At 43.9% G+C, this 12,762-nt stretch overlaps 1 protein-coding gene across 2 annotated transcripts in view; it reads left to right on the forward strand.

Annotated features, from left to right (window-relative positions):
• The window catches only part of fam234b (family with sequence similarity 234 member B), a 61,345-nt gene that overhangs the window by 12,052 nt on the left and 36,531 nt on the right, over positions 1–12,762 (forward strand). For both annotated transcript variants that reach the window (XM_062036467.1, XM_062036466.1), the window contains exons 3-4: positions 8,270–8,383; positions 8,447–8,614. In XM_062036467.1, coding sequence (XP_061892451.1) covers positions 8,270–8,383; positions 8,447–8,614 — 282 coding nt within the window. The remainder of the gene's footprint in view (positions 1–8,269; positions 8,384–8,446; positions 8,615–12,762) is intronic.

A 12,762-nucleotide genomic window follows, 5' to 3' on the forward strand; every position in this document is an offset into this window, starting at 1 on the left:
AGGGCCGTGCCGCCACCGCATCAAGTCACCAACAGAGACCCCACAGCGCAAGGTCAGGCCTCACGGGCACGGACCCCACCCAACAGGAAGCGAGACCCACGCGACGCCACACACAAATAAATAATACGATTTTAAAAATAATTAAAAAATAAATAAAATAAACAAATAATAAAAATAAAAATAATAAATTAAAAAATAATAATAATAAATGAATAAAAGCCTCACAACCTCAGCGAGGTCTCTGCCCGGGAATGGCAGGCCACCAGACCGCAGTCCCCGCAATCCGCGCCAGCCGAGGAGGCAATGAGTGGTGCGCCGTACTCCCGAACCCCAACCCCCCCATGCATGTGTACAAGGCCCCCAGAGTGTCTACTGTGTAGTTAAAATTAGGAGGTCAGCCGTTACAGCCGACCTCCAGTCCCTTTTGATGTGTGTACTGTAGCGTGAGTGAGATATGTATGCTTGTGTAAACTAATAATGCGATTAAAATTGGGGGACATCCTTAAAGACACAAAAAGTATAACATTTTAAGTTAATAATACTAACACAGGCACTTGTAAACATGTTAGCATACTACGCTAGCTTCATTACATTACGATAGCACGTACAAATATGAATGGGACGGTTTAGTAAGTAAGAATTGTTTTAGTTATTTTATAAAACTTACAAACGTTGCTTGGAGTGATGAATGAAGAATCCATACTAAGAGAAACGCTATGGACGGCTAGAAGACGGAATGGCACTTCTACTTCCGGTTCAAAGCGCTAAATGGAAGGACACTGCTGCACCTGCAGTGGGCGAACTCGTCCAAAAGATGGCGCCATAGCACAAACAATAACACACCTTTTCAGTGTTTTTTTTTGTTTTTTTGTTGTTTGTTTTTTAACTATTTGCAATATGGCCGTCAGCAAAGAAAAATCCCCTATTTTATAAGTCGCAGGGTTGAAAGTGTAGCAAAAAAGTAGCGGCTTATAGTCTGGAATTTACTGTAGTTCATACCAAGACGTATATCCTTAAAGACACAAAAAGTATAACATTGTACGTTAATAATAACACTTGTAAACATCTAAGCATATTAGCTAATGCTAACGACGCTAGCTTGATTAGTTTACGATAGCACTAGGGGTGTAACGGTACGTGTATTTGTATTGAACCGTTTTGGTACGGGGGTTTCGGTTCGGGTCGCTAGCAGCGACCGGGCTAGGACAATATGTAAAAGCCAGAGCTGGAAGACCCTCCTGCCTCGTTAAGATCTCCCATTTGGGAACACTTTGGCTGTGCGATACAACAATGGAGGACGGAGGTTTGCCGACATTGTTCAGTAGCTACTTCTGACAACACGTCAAACATGTGTTGCACCTTTCCTGCTTCCGGCTCCCAGACCGTAGTTGAGGAGTGCAGGGCCGAAGTATTCTCGGGGGCAACACCCTTCACTCTACCCGGCAGTGGGTCTCCACAGCTCCGTACTCCAGGGTAAATGGCGAGTCCGGCGATTAGTTGCAAATCGTGGCTTCATTGAGGTCTTGCACACAGCCAATCCAACAAAACACTAGCCACTCCCCGCACTCAGCTACCGCTCCCTCACCTCGCTCGCCCACACACTCACCTCACATGCTGTCACATATTAAAGGGCCACACACACACATGCGCTACTCTCATAACACATACTAACCCATTTGAAGCATCACCACCGCATTCAAGCAGCCTCTCCTCTGCGAGTCAGGCAGGGCTAAAGCAATAACAAATGTTTTTATAGCAGCAGATATAAGTCCATATTGCATTAAAAACTAGATTTTGACCCACTTCTATTGTGGAAGAACAATGAGCCCATATATCCTCTTACTGCCAAGTTAGCCAGGCTGGGGGGGGGGGGGGAAGAAAAGTTAATCTGAGGCTGAGTTGACTTGAAACTGTTTAATGTTGCACTTTTTATATGTAGAAGAAAAGTTTTGTCATTTTATTTAATCTGAGCAACAACTTGAGGCAGTTTAATGTTGATTAACGTGGACCCCGACTTAAACAAGTTGAAAAACTTATTGGGGTGTTACCATTTAGTGGTCAATTGTACGGAATATGTACTTTACTGTGCAATCTACTAATAAGTCTCAATCAATCAATTAAAAAAAACACTTTATATGGAGAAAGGTTTTGTTAAGAAACCATTCTGAGCCTTATCTTATTTAGTTTTTATTTTATATGTGTTGACCACATTAACCCTGGCAATGGACCCTGTAAACAATGTTATGCCATTGTTTACAAATTTGGTAAATAAATAACCAAAAAATTTATATTTTGTTGTTTTCTTACTGTACCGAAAATGAACCGAACCGTGACCTCTAAACCGAGGTACGTACCGAACAGAAATTTTTGTGTACCGTTGCACCCCTAGATAGCACGTACAAATATGCATGAAAACACTCCTACAGACATCACACATGGAACAGTTCAGTAAATATGAATTGTTTTGTAAAAAAATCCATAATTTAACCGCACCATTTTATAAGCCGCAGGAAGTAGCGGCTTATAGCCCGGAATTTACAGTAGTTCATACCAAGTCTATATCCTTAAAGACACAAAAAGTATAACATTGTAAGTTAATAATACCAACACAGACACTTGTAAACCTGTTAGCATATTAGCTAATGCTAACAACTCTAGCTTGATTACGTTACAATAGCACGTACAAATATGCAGGAAAACACTCCTACAGACATCACACTTGGCACGGTCTAGTAAGTAAGAATTGTTTTAGTTATATTGTAAAACTTGCAAACGTTGCTTGGAGTAATGAATGAATAATCCATACGAGTAGAAACGCTACGGACGGCACTTCTACTTCCGGTTCAAAGCGCTAAATGGAAGTACACTGCTGCACCTGCGGTGGGCAAACTCATCCCAAAGATGGCACCATAACACACATTTTCAGTGTCTTTGCTTGGGTTTTTTTTTCAACTATTTGCAATATGGCCGATAATTCATAATTTTCAAAAATAGATTAAACTTTTTTAATTTATTTAGTTTTTTCAACACTTTTTAATGTAAAATCAATAATACAAATTGTTTTTTAGGCTTTTCCAATCTCTAACGTGTTTAAAAAATGTTTAATTATGATTTTTGGAATCGAATCGCCATCTCCTCCTCTCTGAGCTGCCACCTTACCGTGGTAGAGGAGTTTGCGTGTCCCAATGATCCTAGGAGCTATGTTGTCCGGGGGCTTTATGTCCCCTGGTAGGGTGTCCCAAGACAAACTGGTCCTAGGTGAGGGACCAGACAAAGAGCAGCTCGAAGACCTCAATGAAAAATAAAAACTATGGACCCAGATTTCCCTCGCCCGGACGCGGGTCACCGGGGCCCCCCTCTGGAGCCAGGCCCGGAGGTGGGGCACGATGGCGAGCGCCTGGTGGCCGGGCCTGTCCCCATGGGGCCCGGCCGGGCACAGGCCAAAGAGGCAACGTGGGTTCCCCCTCCAATGGGCTCACCACCTATAGCAGGGGTCATGAGGTCGGGTGCGATGTGAGCTCGGCGGCAGCCGAAGGCAGGGCACTTGGCGGTCCGATCCTTGGCTACAGAAGCTGGCTCTTGGGACGTTGGGGGGAAGGAGCCTGAGCTAGTGCGCGAGGTGGAGAAGTTCCGGCTAGACATAGTCGGACTCACTTCGACGCACAGCAAGGGCTCTGGAACCAGTTCTCTCGAGAGGGGCTGGACTCTCTTCCATTCTGGCGTTGCCGGCAGTGAGAGGCGACGGGCTGGGGTGGCAATTCTTGTTGCCCCCCGGCTCAGAGCCTGCATGTTGGAGACGAGAGGGTAGCTTCCCTCCGCCTTCGGGTGGGGGAACGGGTCCTGACTGTGGTTTGTGCTTACGCTCCAAACCGCAGCTCAGAGTACCCACCCTTTTTGGATTCACTCGAGGGAGTACTTGAGAGTGCTCCCCCGGGTGATTCCCTCGTTCTACTGGGGGACTTCAACGCTCATGTTGGCAGCGACAGTGAAACCTGGAGAGGCATGATTGGGAAGAATGGCTGCCCGGATCTGAACCCGAGCGGTGTTTTGTTATTGGACTTTTGTGCCCGTCACAGATTTTCCATAACGAACACCATGTTCAAACATAAGGGTGTCCATATGTGCACTTGGCACCAGGACACCCTAGGCCGCAGTTCCATGATCAACTTTGTAGTTGTGTCGTCGGATTTGCGGCCTCATGTTTTGGACACTCTGGTGAAGAGAGGGGCGGAGCTTTCTACCGATCACCACCTGGTGGTGAGTTGGCTGCGATGGTGGGGGAGGATGCCGGACAGACCTGGCAGGCCCAAACGCATTGTGAGGGTTTGCTGGGAACGTCTGGCAGAGTCTCCTGTCAGAGAGAGTTTCAATTTCCACCTCCGGAAGAAATTTGAACATGTCACAAGGGAGGTGCTGGACATTGAGTCCGAATGGACCATGTTCCGCGCCTCTATTGTCGAGGCGGCTGATTGGAGCTGTGGCCGCAAGGTAGTTGGTGCCTGTCGTGGCGGTAATCCTAGAACCCGTTGGTGGACACCGGCGGTGAGGGATGCCGTCAAGCTGAAGAAGGAGTCCTATCGGACTCTTTTGGCTCATAGGACTCCTGAGGCAGCGGACAGGTACCGACAGGCCAAATGGTGTGCGGCTTCGGCGGTCGAGGAGGCAAAAACTCGGACATGGGAGGAGTTCGGGGAAGCCATGGAAAACGACTTCCGGACGGCTTCGAAGCGATTCTGGACCACCATCCGCCGCCTCAGGAAGGGGAAGCAGTGCACTATCAACACCGTGTATGGTGAGGATGGTGTTCTGCTGACCTCGACTGCGGATGTTGTGGATCGGTGGAGGGAATACTTCGAAGACCTCCTCAATCCCACCAACACGTCTTCCTATGAGGAAGCAGTGCCTGGGGAATCTGTGGTGGGCTCTCCTATTTCTGGGGCTGAGGTTGCTGAGGTAGTTAAAAAGCTCCTCGGTGGCAAGGCCCCGGGGGTGGATGAGATCCGCCCGGAGTTCCTTAAGGCTCTGGATGCTGTGGGGCTGTCTTGGTTGACAAGACTCTGCAGTATCGCGTGAACATCGGGGGCGGTACCTCTGGATTGGCAGACCGGGGTGGTGGTTCCTCTCTTTAAGAAGGGGAACCAGAGGGTGTGTTCTAACTATCGTGGGATCACACTCCTCAGCCTTCCCGGTAAGGTCTATTCAGGTGTGCTGGAGAGGAGGCTACGCCGGATAGTCGAACCTCGGATTCAGGAGGAACAATGTGGTTTTCGTCCTGGTCGTGGAACTGTGGACCAGCTCTATACTCTCGGCAGGGTCCTTGAGGGTGCATGGGAGTTTGCCCAACCAGTCTACATGTGTTTTGTGGACTTGGAGAAGGCATTCGACCGTGTCCCTCGGGAAGTCCTGTGGGGAGTGCTCAGAGAGTATGGGGTATCGGACTGTCTGATTGTGGCGGTCCGCTCCCTGTATGATCAGTGCCAGAGTTTGGTCCGCATTGTTGGCAATAAGTCGGACACGTTTCCAGTGAGGGTTGGACTCTGCCAAGGCTGCCCTTTGACACCGATTCTGTTCATAACTTTTATGGACATAATTTCTAGGCGCAGTCAAGGCGTTGAGGGGATCTGGTTTGGTGGCTGCAGGATTAGGTCTCTGCTTTTTGCAGATGATGTGGTCCTGATGGCTTCATCTGGCCAGGATCTTCAGCTCTCACTGGATCGGTTCGCAGCTGAGTGTGAAGCGACAGGGATGAGAATCAGCACCTCCAAGTCCGAGTCCATGGTTCTCGCCCGGAAAAGGGTGGAGTGCCATCTACGGGTTGCGGAGGAGACCCTGCCCCAAGTGGAGGAGTTCAAGTACCTCGGAGTCTTGTTCACGAGTGGGGGAAGAGTGGATCGTGAGATCGACAGGCGGATCGGTGCGGCGTCTTCAGTAATGCGGACGCTGTATCGATCCGTTGTGGTGAAGAAGGAGCTGAGCCGGAAGGCAAAGCTCTCAATTTACCGGTCGATCTACGTTCCCATCCTCACCTATGGTCATGAGCTTTGGGTTATGACCGAAAGGACAAGATCACGGGTACAAGCGGCCGAAATGAGTTTCCTCCGCCGGGTGGCGGGGCTCTCTCTTAGAGATAGGGTGAGAAGCTCTGCCATCCGGGGGGAGCTCAAAGTAAAGCCGCTGCTCCTCCACATCGAGAGGAGCCAGATGAGGTGGTTCGGGCATCTGGTCAGGATGCCACCCGAACGCCTCCCTAGGGAGGTGTTTAGGGCACGTCCGACCGGTAGGAGGCCACGGGGAAGACCCAGGACACGTTGGGAAGACTATGTCTCCCAGCTGGCCTGGGAACGCCTCGGGATCCCCCGGGAAGAGCTGGACGAAGTGGCTGGGGAGAGGGAAGTCTGGGTTTCCCTGCTTAGGCTGCTGCCCCCGCGACCCAACCTCGGATAAGCGGAAGAAGATGGATGGATGGATGGATGGATGAATCGCCATCTCGGGAATCTGAATCAGATCGAATCGTTAGATGCCCAAAGATTCACATCCCTAATATCCATAAGCACACTATTGTTTATTTTGGTACTAGGAGGCTATGGAAACTGCTGTTCTTTTTTCAATGTAGAGTTCCCTCTTGGCAGCTGACACTAGTGATGTGCGATACCACTGATTTTCTGTCCCATCCGATACCAAGTAAGATTCAGGCTGGTATCGGTGATACCGATACTTTGTGCAAATATACCCAAAGTCTCTGCAAAAATTGTAAAATATAAATGTAAATATATTTCTAAAAAACAACAGTAAAAATGTAAGAAAAACATTGGAATGTAATGTAATGTTTTAACTAATAATATACTTGGTCAGATATAACACAACATTTTGCTTTATATATATATATATATATATATATATATATATATATATATATATATATATATATATATATATATATATATATATATATATATATATATATATATATATATGTACAGTATATATGTATATATATACGTACAGTATATATATATATATATATATATATATATATATATATATATATATATATATATATATATACAATGTTTTTAGCATTTAAAAACAAAATAAAATATAAACAAAATTGAGTTAGTTAATTAAAAATAAAATAATACTAACTTATAAATGAATTAGAAAAATGACAACAACAATAATAAACACTGTTAAAAATGTGTAACTGAACATTAATATTTTTGTACAGGCAGAATTTTTGACACACTAGGTTTTCAGTTACACAATCATATTATTATTTTTAATTCTACAGTAACATCAAGGGTTGGAATTGGGGGTTGAATCACCAAAAATGATTTCCGGGCGTGGCCACCGCTGCTGCTCACTGCTCCCCTCACCTCCCAGGGGGTGATCAAGGGTGATGGGTCAAATGCAGAGAATAATTTTGCCACACATAGTGTGTGTGTGACAATCATGGGTACTTTAACTTTAAAAATGTAAGAAAAAAGAGCAAAACATTAGAATGTAATGAGAAAACAGTTTTTTTAAAAACTAATAATATACTTGATCACCTATAACACAAAGTTTTGTCTTTAAATATCTATAATATCTGTTTTTAGCATGTAAAAAAAAATCTCTCTCTCTCTCTTTGAAGCTCTCGAAGTTAAAAATGAAATGTACTTGAAATATAAACCAAATTTAGTTAATTAAAAAAAATGTAATACTAATTTTATGAATTAATTAGAAAAATGACAACAACCATAATAAACACTTAATTGTGTAACTGAACATTAATATTTTTGTATAGGCAGAATTTTTGACACGATTGTGTCATGCAGTGACACAATCGTTTTATTAAGATTTGTATTCTATTCATACATGGGGGGGAAAAAACAACAGTAAAAATGTTTTAATAATATACTAAGTCGCCTATAATACAAATTTGACACCATATCTGTTTTTGCATATTTTAAATAAAATATATCTTGGTGGAAAAAGTTTGGACATCCAGAACTAAAATATTAGAAGTATTTTTGATTTGAGAATCGATATTATAGCATAAAGATCTGGTATCGGTGGTATTGTTATTTCAGTATCGATGCACACATCACTAGCTGATAGTGAAGAAAATTTTGTGCAAAAAGGTTTTGAAGCGCAGTGATCTTAAAGTGTTAAAAACATTTTTATGGTGGTATGGAGAATTGTGGAGTTGGTATCGTACGGACTCCTGCAGTTCTGTTGTCATGACAACCTTGACGGCCACTGACGGTGTTCTGTGTGTGTCTACTTCCAGGTGTGACTCCACCTGCCTTGGCGTTATGGGATGTGGACGGGGACTCGGTGGATGACGTGCTACTCAGTGTGAGCGAGTGCACCAACGACACACGTGTCACTCAAGGAACCAAAAGTAAGGTGAATCCCGATCCTGAATCCTGACCTGTTTTAACAAGGTGTGGTGTCGCCGCACCAGTCCACAGTGCCGTGGTCCTGTCCGGCGCCACGGGCCAGGTGCTCTGGAGGAAAGTCACGTTGGAGTCGGTCATGTACGTCCAATGTGGTCTCCGGATCAGCGCCCGGCCAACACCCGTGTGTCTCCTCATCGGCAAGTCCGTCATCACGGCTGTGAACGGCACCACAGGTTCAAACACTTTCACTTTTCAGTCTTACTCATTAATTATTAAAGGCCTACTGAAATGAATTTTTTTCATTTCAACGGGGATATCAGATCCATTCTATGTGTCATACTTGATCATTTTGCGATATTGCCATATTTTTGCTGAAAGGATTTAGTAGAGAAAATTGACGATAAAGTTCGCAACTTTTGGTCGCTGATAAAAAAAGCCTTGCCTGTACCGGAAGTAGCGTGACGTCGCAGGTTGAAAGGCTCCTCACATTTCCCCATTGTTTACACCAGCAGCGAGAGCGATTCGGACTGAGAAAGCGACGATTACCCCATTAATTTGAGCGAGGATGAAAGATTCGTGGATGAGGAACGTGAGAGTGAAGGACTAGAGTGCAGTGCAGGACGTATATTTTTTCGCTCTGACCGTAACTTAGGTACAAGGGCTCATTGGATTCCACACTTTCTCCTTTTTCTATTGTGGATCACGGATTTGTATTTTAAACCACCTCGGATACTACAATGAGTTGGGAAATTGTGTTAGATGTAAATATAAACGGAATACAATGATTTGCAAATCCTTTTCAACCCATATTCAATTGAATGCACTACAAAGACAAGATATTTGATGTTCAAACTAGTTGGGAAAGGGCATGTTCACCACTGTGTTACATGGCCTTTCCTTTTAACAACACTCAGTAAATGTTTAGGAACTGAGGAGACACATTTTTTAAGCTTCTCAGGTGGAATTCTTTCCCATTCTTGCTTGATGTACAGCTTAAGTTGTTCAACAGTCCGGGGGTCTCCGTTGTGGTATTTTAGGCTTCATAATGCGCCACACATTTTCAATGGGAGACAGGTCTGGACTACAGGCAGGCCAGTCTAGTACCCGCACTCTTTTACTATGAAGCCACTTTGATGTAACACGTGGCTTGGCATTCATTGTCTTGCTGAAATAAGCAGGGGACGTCCATGGTAACGTTGCTTGGATGGCAACATATGTTGCTCCAAAACCTGTATGTACCTTTCAGCATTATTGGCGCCTTCACAGATGTGTAAGTTACCCATGTCTTGGGCACTAATACACCCCCATACCATCACAGATGCTGGCTTTTCAACTTTGCGCCTATAACAATCCGGATGGTTCTTTTCCTCTTTGGTCCGGAGGACACGACGTCCACAGTTTCCAAAAACAGTTTGAAATGTGGACTCGTCAGACCACAGAACACTTTTCCACTTTGTTATCAGTCCATCTTAGATGAGCTCAGGCCCAGCGAAGCTGACGGCGTTTCTGGGTGTTGCTGATAAACGGTTTTCGCCTTGCATAGGAGAGTTTTAACTTGCACTTACAGTTACTGACAGTGGGTTTCTGAAGTGTTCCTGAGCCCATGTGGTGATATCCTTTACACACTGATGTCGCTTGTTGATGCAGTACAGCCTGAGGGATCGAAGGTCACAGGCTTAGCTGCTTACGTGCAGTGATTTCTCCAGATTCTCTGAACCCTTTGATGATATTACGGACCGTAGATGGTGAAATCCCTAAATTCCTTGCAATAGCTGGTTGAGAAAGGTTTTTCTTAAACTGTTCAACAATTTGCTCACGCATTTGTTGACAAAGTGGTGACCCTCGCCCCATCCTTGTTTGTGAATGACTGAGCATTTAATAGAATCTACTTTTATACCCAATCATGGCACCCACCTGTTCCCAATTTGCCTGTTCACCTGTGGGATGTTCCAAATAAGTGTTTGATGAGCATTCCTCAACTTTATCAGTATTTATTGCCACCTTTCCCAACTTCCTTGTTTTGTGTTGCTGGCATCAAATTCTAAAGTTAATGATTATTTGCTAAAAAAAAAAAGTTTATCAGTTTGAACATCAAATATGTTGTCTTTGTAGCATATTAAACTGAATATGGGTTGAAAATGATTTGCAAATTTACATCTAACACAATTTCCCAACTCATATGGAAACGGGGTTTGTATATCCTCTTGAAAATGAGAGTCGAGAACGCGAAATGGACATTCACAGTGACTTTTATCTCCACGACAATACATCGGCGAAGCACTTTAGCTACGGAGCTAACGTGATAGCATCGGGCTTCACTGCAGATAGAAACAAAAGAAATAAACCCCTGACTGGAAGGATAGACAGAAAATCAACAATACTATTAAACCATGGACCTGTAACTACACGGTTAATGCTTTCCAGCCTGGCGAAGCTTAACAATGCTGTTGCTAATGACGCCATTGAAGCTAACTTAGCTACGGGACCTCACAGAGCTATGCTAAAAACATTAGCTATCCACCTACGCCAGCCAGCCCTCATCTGCTCAACACCCGTGCTCACCTGCGTTCCAGCGATCGACGGAGCGACGAAGGACTACACCCGATCATCGATGCGGTCGGCGGCTAGCGTCGGATAGCGCGTCTGCTATCCAAGTCAAAGTCCTCCTGGTTGTGTTGCTGCAGCCAGCCGCTAATACACCGATCCCACCTACAGCTTTCTTCTTTGCAGTCTTCATTGTTCATTAAACAAATTGCAAAAGATTCACCAACACAGATGTCCAGAATACTGTGGAATTTTGCGATGAAAACAGAGCTTTTTGTATTGGATACAATGGTGTCCGAATACTTCCGTTTCAACGATTGACGTCACGCGCATACGTCATCATACATAGACGTTTTCAACCGGAAGTTTCGCAGGAAATTTAAAATTGCACTTTATAAGTTAACCCGGCCGTATTGGCATGTGTTGCAATGTTAAGATTTCATCATTGATATATACGTAAACTATCAGACTGCGTGGTCGGTAGTAGTGGGTTTCAGTAGGCCTTTAATGCAGTCATGGAACAATATGAACGTTTCATATCACTATTATTGTTCCAAAATGAACGTTTCATATCACTATTATTGTACCAATATGAATGTTCCGTATCACTATTATTGTTCCAAAATGAACGTTTCATATCACTATTATTGTTCCAAAATGAACGTTTCATATCACTATTATTGTTCCAAAATGAACGATTCATATCACTATTGTTCCAAAATGAACGTTTCATATCACTATTATTGTTCCAAAATGAACGTTTCACATCGCTATTATTGTTCCAAAATGAACGTTTCATATCACTATTATTGTTTCAAAATGAACGTTTCATATAAGTCTGGGCGATATATAGATATACTCGATATATCGGGGGTTTGTCTGTGCGATATAGAAAATGACAATATCGTGATATTCGAGTACACGTTCTCACGCAGTTGCTTTTAGTTGCGGACATTACACAGCATGCGTTTTCCACTCTTTCTTGTCTCTCCTTCTCACAGAGACATAAAAACAAGCGCACCTTCTTACATAGGTCACGTGTGCAACATCACACGCTCCTGCGGAGCAGACAGGTAGCAACATGGTAACGTTAGCTGTGATGCTAACAGGGCGGTGCGGGTGGTAATACGAGAGAAAGAAGGTGCGAATCTGGTAACAAATGGAGGAAGAATTAATTCCCAAGAAAAACAGCACGGGGTCCATCATCTGGTGGTGGTTTGACTTCAAGCGGGAATATGTTCAATCAATCAATCAATCAATGTTTATTTATATAGCCCTAAATCACAAGTGTCTCAAAGGGCTGTACAAGCCACAACGACATCCTCGGTACAGAGCCCACATATGTTGAACATGTATGCGGCAAAAGCGTTGCTACAAAAGTAGTACCACTGCTAATGTAGCATCATTTGAAAAGTCACCCGCTAGAGAATGAAGAGTGCTTGAAACTCTGCATGTCAACATCTCCGTTCAGTGCCACACCAACAAAATGCCAAAGCAACTATTTTCAGATCAACACCGTATGAACACAAAATCAACAACAGGAGGTAACGTCCGCAGGAACCTACCACATAGCGAAGGACATACACTATTTGATTTCCTATTATGCAGCTCATTTTTATTTGACACTTATTGAAATATCGTGTGTGACATCATGCACAAAAGTGCATTTTATTTGTTTTAAACTATTGTAGTGGCGTTCTGTACAAAAAGTACACTTTAATTTAGTGTTGTTTTGATATGACATCTTAGTGACATCATTCACAAAAGTGCACTAATAGCTTGTTTTAAAATGTCTCTGACAATCTAGCACTTTCTGTTTTGAAATGACATGAATGTT

This window comes from Entelurus aequoreus, linkage group LG25, assembly GCF_033978785.1.
Source record: "Entelurus aequoreus isolate RoL-2023_Sb linkage group LG25, RoL_Eaeq_v1.1, whole genome shotgun sequence".
Lineage (NCBI taxonomy): Eukaryota > Metazoa > Chordata > Actinopteri > Syngnathiformes > Syngnathidae > Entelurus > Entelurus aequoreus.